Below are 25,469 nucleotides of genomic sequence, written 5' to 3' on the forward strand. Positions count from 1 at the left end.
TGGATCACCCGCTTACGGTTTCACAACAATGGTAAGCGTGGGGAAGGGTATGTATGGTGTATTTAGAAACGCAGTACAAACTGTATTCTCTTAAATTTTGGAGTTTTTTTATTTAAAATATATTTTTTAATATTTTTAAATCGTTTTAATGTGCTGATATCAAAAATAATTTTTAAAAAATAAAAAAATTTATTTTAATATAATTTTAAACAAAAAATATTTTAAATCATCACCGCTATCACAATTTCAACCACGCTAATAGAAAATTCATCAAGGCACTGGGCTTCGAGCGGAACAGCCGATCTCTTTCAGGGAAATGTCTATGTTACCCTTGGAAAAAACATGAATCCCACCTCCATCCCCAAGATTCTCTCGTGCATCTACTGTCCACTTGTCAAAAAGAAACTGTACTTGGGCGGTTAATTCAGGTAATAGCGGGAAAGGAAGTGAGGTAAGAATCAAGTAAAAAAAAAAAAGAGACCCAAAAGAAAACAAATAAATATACAGGTAATAAATTAAATAATAAATGGTGTCAGTCTTGCTCTCCAGCTGTAATTGGATGGTTGTGGACATTTCGTCTCCACCCCACATTTCTAATCAACCTCACCCAACAACTCTATGGAGATTCCAATGCTCATATGCCCCCTTTTTTTTATTACTATTATTTTATTTTATTTTTCTTATTTCCCTCCTCCTGATCTATAAATTGACCTCCCAACATCCTCAAAAACCTCTTCTCTTCTCTTCTCTCCCCTCCCTTTAGATTTCAGGTTTTCTTGCTTTCTAGCTCTCTTAGGACTGAGGTTCTGCTGGTTTTGCATCAGTAGTTTAGATATTTAGCTATTTTCGCTCTCTTTTCTTGCTCCCCTCTTGTGGGTTTGTCTCGTTTTTGAGTTTTGATTTCTAAAGTCAAGATCTCGAAGATCCCAAGATTTTCTTTTCTTGTTTTTTAAGGCTGCTACTCTGCCAAAATCCTGTCAAAATCTTGATGCTGCTGGTTTGGATCTTAATGTTTGAGATTCATGTCTCCAGTTGTCAGTGAAATCATCCGGTCCGGGTTTATGATCAATTCCTCTTTCAGACGCAGGACCCATCTTGTTCAATCTTTCTCGGTTGTGTTCCTTTACTGGTTCTATGTTTTTTCAGAAATAATCTTTCAACTCTGCCTGGTTTGTAATATATAATAAGTAGTAGAATATAATTGTTATCTTTAACAATTTGAAATCTGTAAGGTTAGAACAATATTAAAGATCTCATTTTTATTGAGATCTGTTATTGGTGGTACTATTTTTGGTGTGTGTGTATATATAGTCTTTGTGTATCTATATGGCATCCTCCAGTGGGGATTCCTCAGGTTTCACTCAGCTCCAAAACTCAGGCTCTGAAGAGAATACGCAGATGATGTTGGTGGATCAAAGGAAAAGGAAGAGAATGCAATCAAACAGAGAATCTGCAAGGAGATCCAGGATGAAAAAACAGAAGCACTTGGATGATTTAATGGCCCAAGTGACACAGCTAAGGAAGGACAATAACCAAATCCTTACAACCATCAATGTCACAACACAGCACTACTTGAATGTTGAAGCCGAGAATTCTATTCTAAGGGCACAAATGATGGAACTGAACCATAGACTTGATTCTCTTAACGAGATCCTCAACTATATCAACACGAGTAATGGGATTTTTGAAAATGATCATCACGAGGATCTCCCTGATCATAGCTTCATGAATCCATCAAATCTGTTCTATCTTAACCAGCCCATCATGGCATCCCCAGATTTGTTTCAGTATTGATCACCATCACCATCCCCACCATCCCCATGGGTTGGGAATTGGTCAATCCAAGGCTGTCTTGTTCAGGCGCAATAAGTGGAGTGGAAAAGGGAGGGCCTTTCTTTTTTATGTTGAATATTAGTTTAACTAGGACCTAGAATGAAGTAATATTATGATTAATGAGAGTGGTGCATTGAGCTAAAAAAAAAATGCACCTAGAACAGGGGAAATTGATTGGTATTTTCATATTCTGGCAATTTGGCTTGTAAGTTGTAATTTGTCGCTATAAATATGGTGTGCAAGGCCCTGGATGTGTGTCATAATGTCCTGTCTCTTCTGAACGGTAAATTAATGATATTATTTCTAATAATTGGTGTGGGCTACATCTGTTCAATTCATTCTTCTCAACTCTCAAGAACAATGAGCTTTCAATATTTTCTCTTGGTTTGATTGTCCATGTGTGTTAATAAAAACACTTGCCAAGGTTGTATCTGGTTAGGTTTTTTGTTTTTGACACAATTTTGAGTAACTTTTTGTATTTTCAAAGTAAAAAATACAGATAAACATGGTTTTTTTTCGTCTTTTCTATTCAGAATCGGCGATAAAAAAAAAAAACATGTATGATTAACAATGCTATTTGAAGTTACCATATTCGCACGTAACACTAGCAAGTCAAGCACATTTTGATGGAAAAAGGAAAAACATCTAAAGACTGCTGATTGCTCCTCGTGTGCCTTGAAAAAAACAGAAGCAAAAACCAAATTCATTTAGGCTAACTGGCTTAGCAAGTCGACCACTTGCGCATTTGTTTAAAAAGCTTAAACTTGATACAGTAAAATCATGATTCAACATTTACTTATAATTTTATTTTTACGTTTCAAAATTTTTTTTAAAAAAATTAAATTTTTTTTTCTTCAAATAATATTTTTGATATTTTTATAAATATTATTTTGATATGCTAATATTAAAAAAATATTATTTTAATATATTTATAAAAAAAATACTTTAAAAAACAATCCCTTCCATAATACTAATCAAACTTTCACAGTACAAACAGGCTTAATTTATTCGGTGGCAAAGATTTTCAATCTTTTCGTTCAAGTTTAATGTGTGTCAACTCTCCATCACATGATCCCTCTCCCTCTCCCTCCTCTGTATTTTGTCTTTTCTAAAAAATATTAATTGTATTTTCTTACCTTGTTGGAAAGAAAGAAAATAATTATATTTTTGAGATGAAATTCATGCCAAACCCTCTCGAGAGTCAACACGTACATATACACAGAAATATTAATACGAATTTTATACGTGGTCGATTAGAATAAGGGAAGCTAAGGAGCATGGGATCAAATTCCTATACGGAAAATTCCAGCATGAAATTGTTTTTTTTAATAAAATCTTAGACAAGCGGTTAAGATACTATTATATCTCTATAAAAATAAAAATACAAGTTTGATTTTTAAAAAAATATATTTATTAAAAAGAACAGCCACGAACTCGAACAGAACTAGTCTCATCCTTTAAAAAAATATATAAAAATACCAAAAAAAAAAAAAAAAAACAAAGAAGCATTGAATTGATCTCCAACCCTTTTAAATATAATAGGATATCGGCAAAATTCTGTCTTCACAGCCAAACACCCCATATCAATTTCAATGCCACTAAACTGGTGTCCAGATGCTGATAAGTTAAAATATTTTATAAAAGACAGAAAAAATAGTAAGGATATAATAATAATAATAATAATAAGTGGCCTCATGGAGCCCATTCTTGTGAAGAGATTTGTCTTCAATACATTGGTTCAATGTATTTCGATTAAGGGTTTGACATATGATTGCATGTTTGAATTCCAAAGTTGCAACTACCAATGTAATAGTGACGTAGTGAAATTTCGCTGTAATAAATATTTTTTTAAAAAATTTATTTTTTATATTATCAAAACAATTTACAAATATTTATATAAATAATTTAAAGCAAAACAAAATATTTTTTTTCAAAAGCGCTTTTACATTGTAAAAATAAACAGTGCCATAATTTATTAAAATAAAATCGATTTAATTTATTAACTAACCAATAACTTGTACGAAATCGAAGAGAAATTCCAGAGAAGACTTGAGAAGACTTTTGTTGATAATAAGCTTTATTTTCTTATGAAAGCTACATTTGTTTTATGGTAGGGTTTATATTTTATCTTAATTATAGATTTTAAAATATTTACTTGACATATGTCACAGTTTTTCATTTATCTCATTGAAAAACTCTCTCTTGAAATACTAATTAAAATAAAAACTATAATTTATTATATTTTTATGCTTTTAAACAACAGCCACAAAAACTATTATAATACTTTCATCGCTAAATGCAAAAATAAAAGGGTACGAAATAGACACCCTAAGCAATATTCAAGTGGTAAATGAGTCCAGCAGGATGTGAGGACATTAATTCTTCATTCAAATCCTCCTCCTTATATTTTCAACCCACATACACGTGTGTGCTCACTCATGGACCTCACGTTGACAATTTCTTCCTGTAATTAATTTGATTCTGAGAAATAACTAGCTACTAATCGGTGGCTGGCGTCGATCTCGAGTTTGTTTGCAATGTAAAAAAAAGGAGTGTGAAATGGTGGACTACGCAAATCAATGTCAAGTCATGAATAAAGAAGAAAAGAGGAAAATGTATACCAAATTTAGCCACCAAGAGAAAGTGAAGCTCATTGTGGGCTGTCAAAGCCACTGCTAGCACGTTCAGCCAATCCTCTTATTATATTGAGATTATTCTTCTTCTTCAAGCACAGCTTGTCCAAGTCCTAGCCACAGAAGTTCTTAATATACAATGATAATACAGATTAAGAGAATACAGTCTTGCTTAATGCTTACCGTTCAAGTCCAGCTGAGTGCGGTGACATCTCTCTTTCATCAGTTCATCGCACAAGTCTTGCCTGTGACCTGTGAGATGTTATTGCACTTATCTAAATTTTATGTTGTATAATAAATAAATAAATTTGAGTCTTCAAGCTACTTTTAACAAGAGGCTTGGACTTTAGTGTCGTAACCCGTAAACATTGAGGCAAGAATTTATGAACACTTAGGCCTCACCTTATTACTTGTCCACAGATGAGTTCTTTAAGTAAGAAACGAGATTTAGATCCTGCTACTCACTATAAGTTTTGTTCCAACACCTAGATTTTTAATTCTATTTTGTCTTGGGTGATGCTGAAAATAAATTGGACGTAAATAAAAAACAAATTTAATTTTCTGAGTATTTCTTTTTGCGTTACACTATATTTTTAAAAGTGTTTTTGAAGTTGATTTTCGCTCGAAAAAATATTAAATTGATACCTTTAGATTTTTTTTAAAAAACACAATACCAAACACAAGTCTCGATGATAAATGTGTTCTTTGATTTAGTTTTTTTATCTCTCTGGTAAAAAGGAACAAGTTATGCATCAATGGAGTAAAACCAATGCTCAAGAGATTCTAAAAAGATGGGCCGATCGAGGAAGTGGGTGGGTTTAGGTGGACAAATGATTTTTTTTGTATGAGAAAAAGTCATTATCAGGAAGCAGAGGATGATGAATTCATCTGTCAAGCCTTTCGACGTTTTGCCCTTTGATTGCATGATAGCTAAAGAAATGCTTAGAAAATGAGTTAAAATATATTTAGGAAGTGATTAAAGCATGTGGGCATGCAGGGCAGCCACTAGCAAAGGCCTGGCCTGAGAATGAGCAATTGAGGTCGTTTTCCTTGTCTTCTAGATTAGTGGGGAGGCACTAGTTTTAAATGGCTTTATGCTGTGAGCAAAAGTTGGGGTGATGGTACTTGCAAGTTGCAAGAGACTGAGGTTGAGGTTTTTTTTTTTTAATGGCTAAGGTGTACTTATGTTTAGTTTTTTTAATGGCTATGGTATTTTAAAATCATTTTTTTTGGTACCAAATTCAATCAGTTTATTTCTAATTGTTTTAGAAAAGCCATCAACGTTTAAAATATATTCATATAAAGTTTCCTTTTCACGTTCTTTAATTATATTTAAACCCAAAATTATAATGTAAAAAACAAACATGTACAAGAAGTGCTAAGGATGTGTTTGGCATTACTAGCCCAGTGTTTGTTTTTAAAGTATTTTTCAAATTATTTTTTACTTGAGATATCTAATCAATGCTTTTATAGGTGCTTTATGATGATTTTAATGGGCTAATATCATAAATAAAAAAATATTATTTTAATTTATCTTTAATTAAAAAATATTATCCAATATATTATTAAATAATAATAGAATTTTCTCCCATGTCATACTTATAAGTAAATCATCATTTTTAGTTGATTATAAGTGACGTAACAAAGACATGCTTTTCTTATAATCAATTTTACCTGCTTTTTAAAAAGAAACCCGTGTTTTTTTAAAAAAAAAATTCTCTCTTTAAAAGAGACTTTTACCTCTAAAAATTAGAATAATCGATGTTTAATTTAAAACACAACGGATCCAAACATAACCTTAATGACAATAAAAAAAAAAAAAAGAGAGATGTAAACATGGCAAAGCATAAGATTTGAAGCGTATTTAAAACTAGCACATATTATTTGAATTATGCCAACAGAATTACTCGCTCTTCTCACTTATGGGCATGCCAAAGACGAACGACTGGCTGAGCCAAACACTTCAGAATTTAATTAAGCTTTTGCTTTATAAAATGGCCTGCAGCGTGAAAGGCAATATCCAGAATGATGTGAGATCACAATGACATGCGCGCGCCCGCCCATAAATGCAATAGAATAATCAAAATGATTTCAGTGCAGAGAAGAACCACGCCAATCGATCCAAATTATAGTAGGTTGTGAATCGTCAGCTCAAATCATAGACACCGTAAGTCGGCTTCCCTTGTCGAAGAACGTTGCCTAAGTCGGCCATAATCTCTATATATTATTGGACAATGAACGGTGCCCACTTGCATTTCCTGTGTGGGATATTGGTTTAATAAACTCCTGTTACAAAATGTGACGCCTGAGAATGAGAGTGATGTGAGGCTTATACATGGTCCAATCATGCAAAATGCCCAAGTCCTTGGCAGGACTTGTATTTGATTGGAACAATAATTCCCTCCTATCCGCTTAGCCCGTGCCTTCTTCTGTCCATAGATATAATGTTCGGAGAATAAGAATAAAAAATGCTTAAAGAAAAGTAATGAAAAATGAAAGAAAAAAATAGATTTGTCACGGGAAACAAATGGTGTGTTCATGCAAAGCAAGAGGGCCCAACACCCGGATTTGGGTTTTCCGGGACAAGGGATGATTTGGCCACAATAATTGCCTTATATTCTTCCATCAATTTGATCCTGGTGGTCGCCAAATTGATACTATCCTCAAGATTGTTGGGTTCAAGCAATGGGGCATCGGTCATAAAGAAAAGCGAAAATGGAGATTTCCCAGCAAAAATTGAGCCATGCCAAAGCTGTGTTTATAGATCAGCTGATATCAAATCAATAAGGTGGGGTGGATTGGGTCAGCCTCCACAAAAAAAATAAAATCAAGTACGGTGTTCAGGTGGGAAAGGTATTGATTTTGGATGCAGGATATGCACTAAAATGAGCATTGCTGATGGCTTTCTTTATGCCAATTTGTTTTGGTTTTTCTGTAAAATATTTAACTGGAAAATCTGTCAATATAAAATATTTTACAGAAAAGTTATAATAATTCATTAACAATATCATCCGACTATTTTAACCACCGCATTCATGACCACCACCACGACCACCTCCTCCTTTAACATCACCACCACGTCACCACTACTACTACTGCCATGACCACCTCCACCACCACAACATCACTACCTTCTCACCACCTCATCATCATCCACTATCTCCACCACCACCATCTCATTACAAACACCATCATTACCTCCTCCATGACTGTCTTCACTATCTCACCACCACAACCATTAAAAAATATTTATATGTAAAATATTTCATGTTAAAATATTTTTCAAGCCAAACATTGAAAAGTACCTGTAAAATATTTTATGTGAAACAAATGAATCCTCAGTATCAAGTTAGTAGCATTCCAGGGTTGCTATGACCACTGAGCTGATCCACAGGCAGTGATTTATGTATAAGGATCAGGAAGAGTGAGGAAGATGTTATCAACGTGCAAAATCTATAAAATAAATTCATACAACTAACAAGAAAGGGTAACGGCCCTTTGCTCTGCACAAAACCAAGTAATCCGATCACAGCATTTATACAAGGTTGTCTCAGATAAACTGATCTATTTCTGCTCGAAAAGCTTTTGATTCAAAAAGTTTATAGAGAAAAAATGCAAAAGGGGAGGAGAGCACACATTTCTGTTCTCAAGCTTTTCCAGCTTAATCATATGGGATTTGAATGTATGCCGCATCACAGGCAAAAGGGACATCAGCATACATACCAGCAAGAGCACAACGTATGCACTCTAGGACTGTAAAAAGATAAGCAAATGCCACGGCTGTCCAGAAGTGCATGCCCAGTTTACCCCAATAAACAGCAAGTGGCATCCATCGGCTCACTGTACCTATAACCTGGAGAGCAATCTCCAATAGCATGCCCATTACCACATGAAATCTGAAAAAGTGAGGCCACTCCTTCCTCCTCACCACTCCAAGATATGCAACAAAGAAATATGCCATCAAGAACCAGCTTGGTAACCTCCCAATGGCTCCAAGGAATGGGTAGGTCAAAAATTCAAAGTCTTCAAGGAACGGATGTAGATGATATGCCGTCTCAGCATACATCCATGTTTCATGAAGAGGCATCAAATAGGGCAGGCATGCTAAAGTCCTCCACCACCATCCTGGCTTCTTGGTCATTGGAGGAAATCGATAACTGTATGGGACATCTTTTGATGCTCGAGGGCATGAATAGGATCTGCGCTGCCGAGGATATGTGGGAATATTGTGTGAAAATCTACCATAATCTCCACTTAAGAGAGGCATTGATGCAGCTGAAAGAAGCAAAGAAGGCAAACCTACCATGTAAAAAGTACAAAATCAGTACAAATAAAACAGATTTTTGAGATGCAGTCAAAATGAGTGGAGTAATGTTGAAAACTTGTTTAATTAAGGTGAGATTTTTCATATGCCTACTTGATCAAAAGTTACCACAAATTGTCGCCTTGACAAAATCCAACTCTGGTCCCCCCTTTCCCTTTCCTCCAAAAAACACATGATGAAAAAAATTGAGAAAGAATACATAAACGTACCTCTAGATGACCAGGATTTAGAGTCCAATTGTCGTCCCAATGAAGCCCTGCTGTTCAACAATGCAGCCCTGGCAGTTGTGCAAGGAACACTTGCCGAAACCACAATACCAGGCATAGTTTTACATGCTCTGGTGTTAGTAAAACCAGACCCAGAGGGCATGGTGCAGTCATTCAGAAGCATCACTGGGTACCTGGTTGAATACAGCAGTGACAAGAGAACTTAGAAAAAGAAACAAAATGTCATCCATACACTCCGCCATCAAACATAGCAACAGAATCTAGGTGACAAAATAAAGATAAATCCTCCAATTTTCAGAACCTTTTCGCTACAAAATTTAATGTTATAACCTTTTAAGGTCCTGCAAGATTCAATTGTATTAGAGAAAGCATGATAAATTATTTTCAAACAATAATCAAGAAGATTTAGAGCAATAAGCAGTATAAAGCAAAACTTATAAACCCCCCCCCCCCCCAAAAAAAAAAAAAAAAAGTAACCAATCTGCCCCTTTATAAAAAAGTTACCCTCATCATCAACTCATCAAACACACATAAAATAAGTTGCTAAACCTCGACAAGATCATTCTCCCCTTGTCCCAGTAATTAGAACAACACTTTGACATTCCATCAAACAGAGAGAGAGCATGTAAAATTACAAAAACAAACTACATTCCAGTTAATTAATAAACATGTCCACTTCTTCAACAAAGCAACAATATTGAAGTGAAAAACAAAATCCCAGCTAAAATAATAGAGAAATTACAAAACTTTAATCTAACAAAAATGAGAAATGATTAATAAAAAAAAAACCATTTCTTTAATATCCCTTGCACCATTTCTCAATTCCTCAAAATCCAAGCAATTATTATATTTTTTTCCCATTTCCAGTAGTCACTAAAACTATATATATAAAAAACAAAATTCAAAGCACGCTATTTGAGCTAATATAGGGAGGTAAGGAGTTAGATTTCAGAGAAAAAAAATTACCTTGGGTTGAAATTTGAACTACTTGAAATGGAGCTGCGATGTCAGTAGGATTTGGTGCTGTCCCTTGTTGGTTTCATCGTTGCCTGTCTTATCCTTCGTGAAGCAGCAGAAGAGTTATTTATTTGCTGGTTGTAAATTGCAATGATCCAATAATGGTAAGTGTTTACTTTATCCATTAACCGGATTACTCTAATTGTTTGGGCCACGGCCTTCATCTTGGATCGGCCCTTTATCTGATAAGCCCACCCGACTGTTACAATTAACTGCATTTTTGGGCAAATTTCTGGTCCTTTATTTTTGTGGCTGTCCTTGTATGTTGATCAAGCCCAGCCCAGTGTGTTGAGAAAAAATATATTTTTTTTAATAAATAAGAATATGCTGGGAACATGTCAAGAGTGAAAGATGGATGGACTAGGGGTGATTATTTTCGGTTCGGTTTGATTTTTATAAAAAAATCAAAACAAAACCTGTTCAAACTGGCCGGTTTCGGTTTGGTTTTTTAGGACAAAAACTGATTCAAACCAGTTTGACTTGGTTTTTTCGGTTTTGCCTCGTTTTGGCTTGATTTTTTCCGGTTTGACTCGGTTTTTTTGGTTTGACTCGGTTTTTTTCGGTTTGGTTCGGTTCGGTTTTTTCGGTTTTAGGCTTATAAAACTGAAACCGAACCGAATCGGTCGGTTTTTTCAAAATTTTAATCAGTTTAATTGATTATTTTTTTTACAATTTAGTTTTTTCAGTTATTTTTTTTAGTTTTTTTAATTTTCTAGTTTTTTTCTCACCCTGGGATGGACCCATAAAAGTCTTTCATATTGTTCTATCATTATTATCATCAGTACAATTAAAAAAAGTTGAGATGAAAAATATATTCAGTGAAACATCTCAATTTTTTTTACTGGTTTTTATTTTTCATTTAAGTTATTTTTTTTAATTGAATCCTTTTGTTTTCGATTTAATAATCTTCAACCTCTCTTTCTTTTCACCTCAACTTTATTTTTTTCCATTCAAGTTCTTTTTTGATTTGGGTCCTTTTATTTTCTATTTAGCAAGCCTCGTCATTTTTTTTCACCTCAACTTTATTATTTTCATCCAAATCTTTTTTTTTTCATGTAAGTCTTTGTTTTTCAAACGGGTTATTTTGTTTTCCATTTAAAAAACCTAAACTTCGTTTTTTTATCATTAGCTATCTTTTTTTTTTATTGAGTTATTTTATTTTTTATTTAATAAATTTAGTGCAGTTTCACATAATTAATATTTGGTATACCATAAAATAATATTTGAAATCATGAATACACTAGCCAATACAAAATAAAAAAAATATAAAAAAAATAACCAATGAGAGTGCAAAGTAAAAGAAAGACACAATATATTACAAGTTGTAAAACATATAATAGTTACCTGTAATATTTACTCTTTTTCTTTTTGTTAGTTTTTAATCACTCGACCTTCTACTTTGAATTTAATAGTTTCATATTAGGTTGCATTTGAATTAGGTTTGATTTTTTATTTATTTATTGGCTTTGTATAGGACTTTCACAATATTAAAATTAAGTTTTGAAATTGAGTTAATACTTGATTTGATAAGATAAAAATTGATTTTATTAATTTAAATCAATTAAAATTTTCAGGATTTAATTTTAAATTAAGATAGATATTTAACCTCATTTTTTTAAAAGAACATTTTCATCTCAACTTTCGGATTCAATCTTCGAAATAAAATTCTCAACTTATTTTTACTGAACGCCCGTGTAAAGTTTTTTATTAGAATTAAGAATTTTATCGATAGAAATGCCGTCACCTTTATTCGCGATGAGAGGGGAAAAAAAAAAGGCTTCATCCCTCAATAGCGCGGGGAATGAACTGGTAAGAAAATGGTAACAATTGACATCTCCTTGATTTAACCAGTTTTTACGTTGTTCTTGTCAAAATTGAAATCCCAAACTATAAAAAAATGGCTTCATAAAAAAAAAGAAAAAAAAAGAAAGAAACAGTAGCTGCTGGGGTATGATCTCAAAAGTTAGATCAATGCCCTTCATTATTAGCTAAATTAATCAGTGATGCGATCTGGGATCTCCCCAACTGTTTCACCATTATTTCTCTAGCACAAGTACATGTGCTTGCTTCTCGACCACCTTAATCCAAACGAATGGATCAATAAAAGAACTTTCAGTTCAATTACAACTTTACAAGTTGCTAGAATCAACACTCTCTTCGTGTACTTCGCATCAACACCCCCTCTCCCTCCTTGTCCAAATCTTTCCTAAAATTCACCCCCTCTCTTTTAATGAGGATTTATTTCATCACACATATGAAGAAAATCATTAATCGATACTCTGTATCATCAATTTCCTTCACCATCAAAGTCGGGCAATCCTTTTTAAAACCAAAGGAATACATTATGAATCTTCTTCAGTTCTCAAACCTGATTTGACCTGCAAGTTTATTGAGAAATCAAGATTTATAATTGATCCGAGTTTAGTTTTTAGCATATCAAACCAAATAGTGACTCGATAAAACACAGCCAACTCCATCAAGTTTTTAATGATTAAAGTGACCTGATCAAACCTAATCTTAATAATTTTTAAAAAATAAAAAAATATTAATTAGGTGATTCAATAACCTAGTAATCTATTTTTATTTTTTTATATATAAGTACTGTGTAGTACGCGGGCTCTCCCGGTAATAATCTCTTTCGTTTCGAGTGCATAAACGCTATAATTGATATGATTTAGGTTAGAAGTTGAAAATCCATTAGAAGGTTTTCCCAAAGAAAAATAATTAAAACAACAAATGTCAAGCCCTTCTTTCTTCTGATAGAAGAAAAATCTGATGCCTGCAATATCTCATAAAATTTATAACGATTCTGTAAATTACATGTGAATGAAAAAAAAGGTTGAACACTCTCTTTCCATAAAGGCAAGGGAAACTAGAAAGGAAAAGAGACGAGAACACGTAGTGCGCACTCCGCGTGGTAAAGAAGAAAGCAAAAGCACAGCAGTCTCTCTTTTTTTAATATTTACTGTTTCGCCCTCCACAAGTAACCACACAAAAAGTGAAGAAAACACACACACACACAAAAAAGCAAAAACATCACAGGTGGCACAATTCCCCATACGGCCTTCGCTAATTATTCAGTCACACTCACACATCATTTCCATTTTAACACCGTTAGTCGCCTCTCTACACTTCCTCTCTGTCGTGTCTAGCGTGGTAGATATTATTTTTTATTTACAAATATATTAAAATAATATTTTATTGAATTTATTTTTTATATTAACCTTTCAAAACTTTAAAAAATAAAAAAAATACAGCTGTCTGGAATGCCAAGAAGCACGAATCCAAGCATTTCACGCAGGAGAGCACTATCTAACGCCGTTAAATTAATTAAATATATAGTTAATACATAGTGTCTTATAAATTCTCTACCATTTTCTTCAATCACTCTTTTTTTCCCTTCTCTTTTTCCCTCATCACTCTCTCTCTCACCTGACCGACACTGTGGAGGAGAAAACGACGAAGCTTTTTCTGCATCGATAACTTTCGGTTAGAATTCCTTCCTGTAACTATTTAGCCTTGTTTTTTGATTTAGGGATTTTTCTTCTGAAACAAAAGAGTTCATAAACCCTAGTTTCAATTTTTTTCTTGGATTATTAGGTTTGTTTATTTAAGTTTCTAATTCAACGAGTTGATATTTTATTGTTTATTTTATTCTCTTCTCTTTTTTACATTTAATCCATGTTCCTGCTTTCCTGCACAATGTGTTTTTTTTCCTTATTTTCCCCAAATAATGATGGAATTTTTCTGGCTTGCGGATTAATCAGAGATTGATGTGTTTGGTGAATATTTGATTGTGTTGAATTGATTAACGTGCTTAATGGATCTCTAAGTGTTGGATTTAGAGATTTAATTTAATAAATGGAAGAAAAAGAACCCTTCATTTGTCTTTCTGGACAAAATATGTTTTTAGTCGATGATTGCTGTCGGTGAAGTGGGTTATAAGTTTGCACATTTGAATGTTAGATTGTAAGAAATTTATGTTCCGACATGTTTTTATTCAGGAAGGTAGATGGTATGGTAGCATAACTCTGCGTCGAGACATGGTTTGAGGTTGGTATTTGATTATTTATTTCTGCTATTGAATTGCTTCGGGATTGGTAGATGCTGATGATGTGTACTTATACTTTTAACAGGAATTAGAGTGTTTCTTTTCTGCTTCAAGCTTCTACTCGCGGTTTGCTTTTTCTGTAGATTTAGATAGTCCCTGCAATACTTGAGTGAACATGGGAGCAGCTTGTTGTGTAGCTGCAAGAGATAATGATTTTCCCACCGGGACTGGATGTCGAGCATTGCATGGGAATGCCGGATGTTCTCCAACATTGAGTTTTCGTTGGGACAACAGAAGGCGTGTGGCTGGTGAAATTGAGGACTCCTCGTATCAAATGTCTCGTGGAGTCAGCAGAGATGTTAGTGTGGAGATGAAGGGGACTTTAGGTTCTGACAGAGGTAATCTTTCAGATGGGTTAAGCCCACTTGAGAGCTTTGGAACACCTATATCTTTGAAATCGCCGGTTCATGAAGGAATGGGTGTAAATTTGACGACTCAACCTTCAGGTAGAGGTTTGCAATTTTGTCTTTGTTTGGTTTAATCTTCTTTAATGTAAAAGTAAATTCTTTTGCAAAACTGAATATCCATTGTAATCCATTCTAAATTCTTTCAGAAATCCACATGTTCTTTCATTTGAACAGAAATAAGTGTCTTATTGCATTCACCAAGCAATAGTATCGAGAATTCTTAAGCACTTCCTCCTATCCATAGATAAGGAAAAGAGTCCGCCAGAGATTGTCAAGTATGTCAAAAAGTGGAAAATTTGTACACTCCATGTCTTGCTCGCAAATCATGTCATCATTTTTGACATGCTAGCAAGCTATTTGCATCTTATTCAAGTTTTAGTCATTGATCTTCACAATGTGCTTCTGACATTTATGGTTTCTCATCTCATCAAACATTTTCTTTACTCCTAATTGCTCTGTAGCACTTTCACACCATGCTCTTTAGCTGATTTTCAAAATCAAGTTTCTAGTCCATGTAAACTCTCATTCTGTTTTTTTTTTTTTTCCTGGGTACATTGATATCTTACAAGTAGGGCACCTAAACTTTCAATTCATCCCTGGATTGGCAGAGTCCACCTGCTGTTTGCAGTTTAGAGGACTTCAGTTACAGTGATGCTGTGATGGAGTGTCCTCTACTTGCTTACTTCTGTTATCTTGCACATTGCAGCAAGTCCCTCAGTTTTTTGGACAGTATTCCTTTCCTGCTTGCCTTTGGAATGTTTTGCTTTACACTTTCCTTTTCTTGATGCAGATCTATCCATGGAAAGCAATTACCCTATGGAAGTGAGTTTGAACCGGTTGAGATGCAAAATTAGTTTGAGGAGGCTTTTGTTTGTGTATTCTTGCTGATTGCTCGATGTTTTAAATATATTTCAGGTGAAGAGCTTGGCAGAATCACCTGATATTGCAGACTTGCCATTACCGAAGATTGCTTATTCTGTACAGTCATCATTTTCAACACCTACTGCTGATCCTTTACCGACCTGTGGCCATCCACTCCCTCCCAACTCAACCCCATCGAGACGGGCTCGTCGCTCACCTGGTCACCGGTTATTAAGACAGATTTCTGATAGTCGAATCCTGGGATTAAAATCACCAAATAACTATTCTTTGTCTGAAGGAAGGTCATCATTTGTGCTCTCCACTTGCAGCCATGACTTGGCAGTGGAATCCCATGGTGGATCTTCAGATGGATGGTCCATGAGAACCTTCTCTGAGCTTGTGGCCTCTTCACAAAGAGGGAGGTGGTCTTTTGACAGTGAGCACTTTGGCGCTGGCTTTGGAAAAATAAGTGGATGTAGCAGTAGGTTCTCGTGTTCTCCCTCCTTAGATCCGCAAGCTTGCGGAGCTTGCTCAAAGTTCTTGACTGAGAAATCTGTGTGGAGTAGCCAGAGAATTGCTGGCACCCATGAGTTCCCAGTGGTTGCTATGCTGGTATGTGGTCATGTATACCATGCAGAGTGCTTGGAGGCCACAACACCGGAGGTTGACAAGTATGATCCTGCATGCCCAATATGTGAGGGCGGAGAGAAGCAAGTCTTGAAGATGTCCAAAAAAGCTTTAAAAACAGAAGCAGAATTAAAAGCAAAAAGCCTTAAGATATCAAGAAACCGAGTCGTTGATAGTTACCTTGATAGTGATTCTGATGATTTTTATCAACAGAAGAATGCCATACAAGACAGAGATGCTGCAAAGATGGATCCCAGTTCTAGTGTAGCAAGCTCCTCCTTGAAGCCATTCTTGAGACGACACTTTTCATTTAGGTCCAAATGGAGTAGAACCCTTTCAGAGAAAAGAGGGTTTTGGGCAAGACATCGCAAAGATTGACTTGACTAGTTTGAGGTGAAAATTTTTATCTCGTTTTTTCAGTTGCCATGCTAGTATGTCATAGGTTTCTTCTATAACACAGTCTATGTTTGTTAACAAGCACAGTTTTCTATTTCCTGTTTATTCAACTTATATTTTTTCCTTTTCCCAGTTGACTGGAAATGCTGGAGATGTGACAATCCTGTATGATTGAAGGAGAAGGCTGTGATTGAACTCAGGCTTTGAGCACATTCGTTCTATTCAAATCCTTGTCTTGCCTGTTCGACAGTCATTGTCCCTCACTCGTCCTCTCTTCGGCTCTAGTTTTCTGAAAAAGAAACAGGAAAATAGGATTCAGATAATCCATTTACAGATGTAGTCTAGGATCATCCATCTGATCTCTGAAGCCCTTGATTTTGCTATCCATGGGCTAGACTGAATTTTGAAAATTTTCTGCACTTTCATATTCCATCAATCAATGCTAGGATAATTTCTCATGTACGATGGATATTTATCCCACTCTTGTAAGTTGTACCTATCGCCATGCCTTTGGTATGTGAGTTCTATTATGTGAAGTTGCTGCACAAAATTAGCCATGGGGTGTTTAGAATTGTAGCATCAAATGTTTTTTTGAAGTATTTTTTATTTAGAAATATATTAAAATAATTTTAAAAAAACAATAGAAAATATATATATATATAAATAATTTTAAAAAAATCAATTATTTTTTTATTTTTATAGAAAATGTGGTTTTAATTGTGTTCTCTAACGGTCAATAAGAGATCCATAAAAGCAATGCTCCTCCCAGCAATGAAATGTAAATGGGAGTATCAATTTGGAAATGATGGAAACGAGTTGCCCAAGATTTTTGAAATTTTTATCACCCGTTAGGACACTTTCTTGAAAAAGTTAAGACAAGGATAATGCAACGAATAATTCAACCACAAATTCACACTCACAGGCGTTTAAACAATTTATGTTTACAAATCATTGAAAGTGGCGAGAAATTGTCTGCTTGACCTTCCCTTCAAAAATTTCCATGAATAATAGTTTAGTATTTTTTTTTTAATTTTGGAGTTTTTCATAAAAGAGAAAATAATAAAATGATTTTTTTGGTTATTTTTTAATTCATGTTATCATTTTTTCATGATTTTAAAATTTTTAGCTAACTGTTTATTTATTTATTTATCATAGAAAAAGTGCCTTTTATTTTTGTAAATCTTAAAAAGAAGTGTTTATTTTTTTACTTCATCAATGAAGGATAAAATTATTGATGGAACGTGATTCAATTTGTGTATTTTTTTCATAGATATGGTTTTTTAACTTAAATTTTCATGAAATTTTTGATTTTTGATTTTGAGATTTTTTATTTTTTTTTACATGAAGCTTATCTTCTTCTAAAGGATTTATTTGACTTTTAAAAACAAAATAAAAAATCATATAGAAAAATAAAAAAAAATAAAAAATTAACAAAAAATAACATTTTTGTTTATTTTTTTAATCTTTTCAAGATAAATAAAAATATTACAATGTAAATGAAAAATAAATAAATAATTCTTGGAAATAAATAAATAAGAATTTGGTAAGAAAAGTCTAACAAATAGCACGCTTAATTGGTTTCTCAAGTTAAGAAACTCTAATGCAGGAGATTCTTATTATAAATTGGATATGAACCTATTTTACCTACTACCTGAATAAGACTAGCAAATATGTATTTGGACTATATGGATATGTTAAAGTCCAAAAAGATATATTATTTGTTTTGATGAAAAAATTTATAACTTTTAGTTTTAATATTGAATTAAACTCAAATTTGATTAGAAAGTTTCTACGTACCTCTAAATTATATCTAAAAATTATTGATTTATCTTCCATAGTTAAGTTTCTAATTATTCTTATTCTATAAATTATCCTGAATTTTTATATGATTTTTTAGTTGAAGAATTATTTCTTCCTTGTTATTGGATTCATATTCCTTATATTTCACTTTAAATTGACAAAATCCTGTCCATTAATTTGAGTTTTAAAGACAATATTTAACTAATAATCCTCCACCATTAGATTAGGTAGATTCTACTATATGCAATTGCAAGCCCTAATCAAAGACAAATAATTAATTATGAAGCCACGCGGAGGAGAAATTTTGCATTTTTTTCAGGAAAAAAATAAACAATTTAAAGAAATGTCAGAAGTGGGATTTGAACCCACGCCCTCTCACGAGGACCAGAACTTGAGTCTGGCGCCTTAGACCACTCGGCCATCCTGACCTTCGGTTTTCAGTTGGATCTTTTATTATCTAATCTAATATCCCTAAATTACGAACCTGCAGCTCCTGGTTAATTTTGCTTCAAACAAAATTGATTCTGCAATAATTCTTCGTTCCACTGTTCCACAACATGAAGACAGAAGAGGCGGAGCTGCGAAATGGGTTTTCCATGAGTTAATGCAGCTGCGATAGAAACAAAGACACTTTCTCACACACATTAAACCTGTTCTCCTTTCAGTCTTGGATATCAGCATCTGTGCATCGTTCAGAAACTTCATGAACTGCAGTGAAATGGGTTTTTCATTGTACGAACAACTCTTTTTTTTTTTTTTTTCTTTCTTGTCTTAAAAGCATTTTAAAAAAGTTTAATTTTTTTTTAATTTTTTTTGTTTAAAATTAATATTTTTAGATCATTTTATGTACTGATATCAAAAATAATTTTTAAAAAATAAAAAATATATTATTTTAATATATTTTTTAAATAAAAAATACTTTAAAAAACAATAACAACCACACTTTTAACGCGATTAAACTAAATAACATGATATATTAAATATCAGGTTGCCCACCTATCCACTTCCCAACCTTGATTAATTCGTTCACCAACTTTCCCTTCCAAGCCGAACATGGCAAACGCTATACATACGCGTTTCATTACCATCCACAGATTCACAAATAGGAAACAGTTTTCTCTACTTTGTTTGTTTCAAAATGACAAGAACCTTCCTCCAACTGAGGTTTTAATGGTGAAATAGGCTACGTTTTTTGGTTAATGTCTTGACCTCTTCCCCCAAATGCCAAACCAGCTTTCATCATTTGGTACATTAAGTTCAACGTGAATCCGCCCTGGATCCGGATCCACACACGCAATGGCAACTCACTGATTATTCTTGCACGCAATGGCATCAATATCTATCTACTGGGCAGAGGTAGAATTATTTATTAAGAGAGGTTAAAATTAATATAATAAAATATAATTTTTGTTTTAATTTATTGTACATGAATTGTAAGATAAAATTTATATAATTTAATTTTATTAAAATAACTTACTATAAACATATAATGACCTTTATATAAAGTAAAATGTTTGGAACAATATCAAATTGAATCAAAGCAATGAAGTTAATTTTATATTCATAATGTATCTATCACTTTAATGATGTTGATATTTATACCTAACAAATATAAACATACAAAGTATATAAGAAACACTAGTTAAAGTGAAACATTATTTATGTTTGATAAACTTTGAAATAAGGTAAAAAATAATAAAGAATGATTATTACATATTTATTTTAATTGTGCTCGTCGTTCTTTCATAAAATAGAAATCATCGATTATCATATTAATTGTGAATCTTTCAGTAATTTCTTTTTCTATATAAACAATCAAAAAATTTGCAAGAAAATCATCCTCCATCTGATTGCGAAGTCTTATTTTAACAATCTTCATCACTGAAAAAGCTTGTTTAGTAAGCTGTGAGTTATCAATATTTTTTTTTTTTAAAATCAATTCTTCTTATTTTGTTCATGTTTCAACCTAAAATCAAAACATATATCGTAAATTTTTTTTGATAATTTTGATGGCTTTGTTAAAAACAAAACATATAAAATAAATCCAAGTATAATCAAAACAAACCAATAAAATATATCTAATTAATTAGAAAAAAAAATCACTATAATAAGAATTCAAAAGACAATTGGTAGAACTAGCAGATCTGAGAAAAAAAAAGAGCAAAAATGATAGAATTATAAAAAAAAACCTCATCAAATTATTAACAAACATCTCAAAACAAAACAAAATTAGATTTTAAATTTAAATTACCTTGTTTTGTTTGATGAAAAATAAATTAATAAGTGGCTCTGTTTTAATTTTTTTGTAGAAAAATTTTGCTTGTGATTTATGTTTTTTTTTTATGTTTTTGATCAACTGCAAATTTATATTAGGATAAATTGATGGCTCTCATTAGCTTTATAATATTTTCTATCCCATATAGGTCCAGTGTAAATTCAAAAGAAATCAAAAGTAAAATCACACTTAATTCAAAGCTCACCTCTTTAAAATAAAAAATATAACATCTCCTCAGAACTTAATTATCCAGTAATTAAAAAAATTAAAATGTCTTGGAGGAGGAGGAGGCCCCCCCCTAAGTAGATATCAATGTTAACTGTCATCAACCCAACCCACCTACACATCGTCACAATTTAATTATCAACTCCTTAATGATAATAATTACTCTCTGAACGTCCTTGAACATTTATATAATGCAGTTATGGTTGTGCTCAATTTGCTACCTGTCGTCTACTTCATTTAGCTTTGCCGAACTGTTCAGTTCCGCCTTCTTTGTCTTATCTTTGACCAGCTTCTGTTTACAAAGGGGAGGTTTTGAACTATCCTGTGTTGTTTTTGAGCGATTCTTGATAGAGAAGAAAGAGGGACAGCAAATGGAAGAGCGTATTTTAAGAATAATCACATTGGGAATCATTTCATGGACAACAGCATTTCATCTCTTTAGAAAGTTCTTGCCAAAGCGATCTTTTGAATTCTGCAATCGCCTTGTTTCTACGGTCCATGCAACTTTAGCTTTTACACTTGCTTCTCTCTCTGTTGAAGACTGGACATGCCCAGTTTGTCCTCTGGCTTCGAGACCTTCACCCAGTCAGGTAATTAATGCAGTTATTTTACTTTCAAAATATGGGCTGTTGAGATTATTCTTTTGCTTCAAATCCATTCAAGAATAGTTTTGATATTCTTGTTGATGCTCTGAAACTGGGCAGATGCAAGCCCTGGCAGTTTCCCTTTCTTATCTCATTTATGATCTGATATGTTGTCAATTCGACAAGCGAGTCACCATTGACAACACGATACACCATTTGGTTAGCATTGTTGGAATAGCAGCAGGCCTTGCCTATGGGAAGGTACTCATCTTCTCCCTCGGATGTTTTTGATTAGTTATAGTACTTAAGATGATGAACTAACCTTCTTGTTACTGCCTTGAAACTTAGAACTCTAACTGTGTTTTTCTGCTCTTGAGACGATACAGATTTCCATCTTGAGCACTTCTCTAAGCTGTAAGAATCTTATTTTTTTATTGAGCTTTTAATCTCTATCTTTTCCCTCTTGTGTTTTGGGTCCTTGTGTATAGTGTGGATCAGAATTGATTGCAGCCCTATGCATAACAGAGATCTCTAGCCCTTTCCTTCACCTGAGAGAACTTCTCAAGGAGCTTGGTTACAGGGACACTGACCTTAATTTGGCTGCTGATGTAAGCTACTCTTTAAGCCTCGATTTAAAATTCAGATGTGGCTGGTGACTTCTGTATATCTGAATCTCATATCAGCTGTTAGAACGACTTGGTAATTCTTTAATATCCACAGACAATATAATTAAAAATCTTGATTGCTGTTGCAATGCTGCACAGATCTTATTTGCAGTTGTATTCTCGTTTGCAAGAATGGTTTTTGGGCCTTACCTTGCTTGGGTGACTCTTACAGCCGACAATCCTCTCGTTATCAAGGTACCAAAGGACAATACTTCTACGTTTTCACTTCTTTTTTTCAGACTGAATGAATACATAACATATTATATTCGTCATTATCGATGCTTAAAATCACATTAATGTTGTTTAGGCAATGGCAGTGGGATTACAGCTGGTTAGTGCTTACTGGTTCTTCAAGATTGCCGGGATGATGAAGTACAAGCTAACCAAAAGGGTTGCATCTACGAACCTTGTCTACACTGAAAAGTTGTAAAATAAAGTTCAATGATTTTGTATAACAAAGAAAACCACAACTATCTAGAGGTGGTGGAGTTTCTAAATCTGCGACGGCTTTGTCATTCAAATAACCAAGTAAACTTGTCGGGTGAAGTTCAAAACCAATACAAGAGACAAGATGGAATTGAAGAAGAAATTTGGCATTGTGAGAAGATATCATGTCAAATAAAAATCCATGGCCTGTAAGGAAAGAATGAATCAGTCTTTGCCAAAATCAGCATTATAATGTGCGCTAGACTCGAGTTTCTTTGCTTCATTAAGCTTCCGTACAGCCTGCAATAAATTTCGACCAATATGAAACTGAGCACATAAATTGGACAAATCCATGCACAAGAACACATTTTTTACACGCTAAAATTTACCTTCATAAAATCTTCATGGATGACATAATCGCGTTCTGCACGGATTGCTGACATCCCCGCTTCCGTGCAAACATTACGAAGATCAGCTCCATTGAAACCCTGATATAATCGCAACAATCATTTAAATGAACAGTCAATGTACAAAACAACCAAAACCACCACTAACTCACCTCTGCAAGTTTCACAACAGCCTCATAATCTATATCTCCATGCTTGGCAATTCCAGCAGCATGGATCTTTAGGATTTCCATTCTTGACTGTTCATTTGGTAGTGGAATCTCTATCTTTCTGTCTAATCTTCCCGGACGAAGAAGTGCAGGGTCAAGAACATCAGGGCGGTTCGTTGCCATTATCATTTTAACCTACAACATAAAATTGAATACTCATTTCCCCCCTAATTGATTCAATACTTGTATGACTTAAACATCTAAACATGTATATAGATAACTAGTACATGAAAGTAACTGGTAAAGATGTGGATAGCAGAGATATGGTACAGATATAGATAGCTGCTAACACTTACATTTACAAGAGATTTATTTTGAAACTACAAGGCCCCCAAATTTCAACAGGGAATTAGAGCGATTATTAAGGGTCATATGAATCGGATGCTGCAATGGCCTAGTCACATGCAAACCCAATGGTGATATCCACTCACTTCCTCAACAATAACAAGCTTACAACAAGAGTTTACCAAACCAGACAGGATACGAAAGAAGTGCAAGATGTAGAAGATCCCAAGCAAACCCATTATATGTATTTGTAAATAATAAAAAAAGAAAAACCCCACCTATATTTCCACAAAAAAACCTCCCAAGGGAAAGTTTCATTTTAGTGTCAAAATGCAAAGTTGAATCAGATTATTAACCAAATTTACCTTCCCAAGCTGATCAAATCCATCAAGTTGGTTAAGCAACTCCATCAATGTTCTTTGGATTTCACGATCAGCACTTGTTCCCTCACTAAAACGGCGTCCACCAATTGCATCGATCTCATCCATGAAAATGATGCAGGGCTTGAGAGACAAAAGCAATTTGTATATTTAATGGAGTTATAAATGAGTCAGAATAAAACAAATTCACGAAACTAAGACTCTTACTTGGTGATCACGTGCATATCCAAACATTTCTCGTATCAACCTAGCACTTTCTCCTATGTATTTGTCAATGATGGCACTTGAAACAACCTTAATCCAATTCAAAAGTACAGCATGTTAACCACAGACAGCCAACTCCAAGCAATACAGCACACACACACACACACACATATCTTTGTGTGTGTGTGTGAGCATGTAAAAACTAGGTAACAGGATCTGACCTTCAAAAAGTTGGCATCTATGTTGCTCGCAATGGCCCTAGCCAACAATGTCTTCCCAGTACCAGGAGGTCCATAAAGAAGGACACCCTGAAACAAAAAGGGTAAGAAATATGAGATAGAATTTAATCTAGCTTATTCACACAGGGCATAATACTGCCAATAGCTTTATTTTACCACATCCCAGTTTTTACTGACCCAAACAGTAAAGGAAAGTAGAGCAGAAAAGGAAAGGAGTAGCATGATCACCTTGGGAGGTTTAATCCCCACCCTAAGGAAAAGCTCAGGGTTCATCAGAGGTAACTCAATGGATTCCCTTAGTTCCCTAATCTGATCAGATAAACCACCAACAGCCGAGTAACTCACATTACCAGGATCTTCGTGCAGCATGTTATAAACAACTGGATCAACCTGTCAGCCCAAAACACACACAACATCGGACACCATTCACGACACACTACAAAATCTGGCATTAAACTGTGCTCTAAAGAAGCCACAATGACTTACTTCGCGCGGAAGAGCACGCATAATCGTAAGCGTAGTCATATCAAGAACCACTCTGGTTCCTGAAGTCAGTTTTTCCTTATCCACTTTACTACGGCAGCCTACCACATACCGAGGTCCACTGCTAGCTTTAACAATCACTAACAAATTAAAAAAAAAAGGCAATCAAGACTAGCATTATCGGGCACATGATGCAACCAATTATAAATATACACAGCAAGCAAAAGAAGATTGAGGAGGCAAACGTACAGCGTTCGTTGTCAAGAGGTCGAAGAACTTCTCCTATAATCTGACCAACACTTTGAAGAGACTTCAAATCATCTTCGGTTTTGTTAAATTCTTTCTTTGCAGCTTTCAAATTCTCCCTCGCTGCATTAACATAATCCCAAAACCAACATTTTCACACGTTACCCATACTATTATTAACTCGCGACTTGATCCTAAATCTACAAAAAATCAATTTTTAATCTGAATTTCTACAGGCAAATTTGATAGAAAACAATAATAAAATCCTAAATTTGGTAATTAATAATAAGATATATAAGAGGAAAAGGGGGACAATTAAGAAATCAGATTAGATCTTCGATTAAGTAATTAAAGAAATGATTTGAAGCTTAAATGATTAAAGAGTGAGTGTCGTCTGACCAGATCGAACTCTGGATTCGAGCTCTTTGTGGTGGAGTAACTTTTTGCGGTACTCCGCCTCTGCATTGCGACGTCGTGCTGCGTCTTCTCCGTCGTTGTTTATGGTTGCCATTTTTTTTTCTTCTTGGTAATGGACGTCAGATAGTAACGTTCTCTTTATCGAGGAAGGGAACCACCGCAGCTGACTTGAAGCCGGGGTCACTTCT

At 34.0% G+C, this 25,469-nt stretch overlaps 5 protein-coding genes and 1 non-coding gene across 10 annotated transcripts; 3 read left to right on the top strand and 3 right to left on the bottom strand.

Annotated features, from left to right (window-relative positions):
* Positions 1 to 695: 695 nt before the first annotated feature.
* LOC7477631 (bZIP transcription factor 44) lies at positions 696 to 2,143 on the top strand. The gene has a single exon (XM_002306852.4). The coding sequence runs from the start codon at positions 1,327 to 1,329 to the stop codon at positions 1,792 to 1,794; it is 468 nt and encodes a 155-aa protein (XP_002306888.1). The 5' UTR covers positions 696 to 1,326; the 3' UTR covers positions 1,795 to 2,143.
* Positions 2,144 to 7,900: 5,757 nt separating this feature from the next.
* LOC7477632 (protein TIC 20-I, chloroplastic) lies at positions 7,901 to 10,125 on the bottom strand. Of its 2 annotated transcripts, none has more exons than XM_052452749.1 (3): positions 9,984 to 10,125; positions 9,000 to 9,190; positions 7,901 to 8,741 (listed from the first exon to the last, which is right to left on the bottom strand). In XM_052452749.1, exons 2-3 carry the CDS (start codon positions 9,178 to 9,180, stop codon positions 8,128 to 8,130), a joined length of 795 nt encoding a protein of 264 aa, XP_052308709.1. In that variant the 5' UTR covers positions 9,181 to 9,190; positions 9,984 to 10,125; the 3' UTR covers positions 7,901 to 8,127. The 2 variants fall into 2 exon arrangements, with proteins under 2 accessions (XP_052308709.1, XP_002307678.1); XM_002307642.4 differs by having other exon boundaries at positions 7,901 to 8,765.
* Positions 10,126 to 13,371: 3,246 nt separating this feature from the next.
* Positions 13,372 to 16,986, top strand: LOC7454379 (uncharacterized). 3 transcript variants are annotated; one of them, XM_024602109.2, is made up of 6 exons: positions 13,372 to 13,523; positions 14,039 to 14,087; positions 14,171 to 14,591; positions 15,343 to 15,374; positions 15,468 to 16,433; positions 16,570 to 16,986. In XM_024602109.2, the coding sequence occupies exons 3-5, from the start codon at positions 14,261 to 14,263 to the stop codon at positions 16,416 to 16,418; spliced, it is 1,314 nt and encodes a 437-aa protein (XP_024457877.1). In that variant the 5' UTR covers positions 13,372 to 13,523; positions 14,039 to 14,087; positions 14,171 to 14,260; the 3' UTR covers positions 16,419 to 16,433; positions 16,570 to 16,986. The 3 variants fall into 3 exon arrangements, with proteins under 3 accessions (XP_024457877.1, XP_052308710.1, XP_024457878.1); XM_024602110.2 differs by lacking the exon at positions 13,372 to 13,523 and adding an exon at positions 13,565 to 13,634; XM_052452750.1 differs by lacking the exon at positions 14,039 to 14,087 and having other exon boundaries at positions 13,414 to 13,523.
* Positions 16,987 to 18,580: 1,594 nt separating this feature from the next.
* TRNAL-CAA (transfer RNA leucine (anticodon CAA)) lies at positions 18,581 to 18,664 on the bottom strand. The gene has a single exon. It is a non-coding gene; the product is annotated as a tRNA-Leu (tRNA).
* Positions 18,665 to 20,876: 2,212 nt separating this feature from the next.
* On the top strand, positions 20,877 to 22,673 carry LOC112327659 (uncharacterized). 2 transcript variants are annotated; one of them, XM_024602367.2, is made up of 5 exons: positions 20,877 to 21,326; positions 21,507 to 21,581; positions 21,809 to 21,928; positions 22,085 to 22,180; positions 22,293 to 22,590. In XM_024602367.2, exons 1-5 carry the CDS (start codon positions 20,928 to 20,930, stop codon positions 22,413 to 22,415), a joined length of 813 nt encoding a protein of 270 aa, XP_024458135.1. In that variant the 5' UTR covers positions 20,877 to 20,927; the 3' UTR covers positions 22,416 to 22,590. The 2 variants fall into 2 exon arrangements, with proteins under 2 accessions (XP_024458135.1, XP_024458134.1); XM_024602366.2 differs by having other exon boundaries at positions 20,882 to 21,326; positions 21,441 to 21,581; positions 22,293 to 22,673.
* On the bottom strand, positions 22,410 to 25,457 carry LOC7477634 (26S proteasome regulatory subunit S10B homolog B). The gene is made up of 10 exons (XM_002307643.4): positions 25,264 to 25,457; positions 24,868 to 24,987; positions 24,622 to 24,758; positions 24,364 to 24,525; positions 24,118 to 24,204; positions 23,900 to 23,986; positions 23,678 to 23,815; positions 22,971 to 23,162; positions 22,801 to 22,899; positions 22,410 to 22,711 (listed from the first exon to the last, which is right to left on the bottom strand). The coding sequence occupies exons 1-10, from the start codon at positions 25,373 to 25,375 to the stop codon at positions 22,637 to 22,639; spliced, it is 1,209 nt and encodes a 402-aa protein (XP_002307679.1). The 5' UTR covers positions 25,376 to 25,457; the 3' UTR covers positions 22,410 to 22,636.
* Positions 25,458 to 25,469: the final 12 nt, after the last annotated feature.

This window comes from Populus trichocarpa, chromosome 5 (assembly GCF_000002775.5).
Source record: "Populus trichocarpa isolate Nisqually-1 chromosome 5, P.trichocarpa_v4.1, whole genome shotgun sequence".
NCBI classification, from domain to species: Eukaryota; Viridiplantae; Streptophyta; class Magnoliopsida; order Malpighiales; family Salicaceae; genus Populus; species Populus trichocarpa.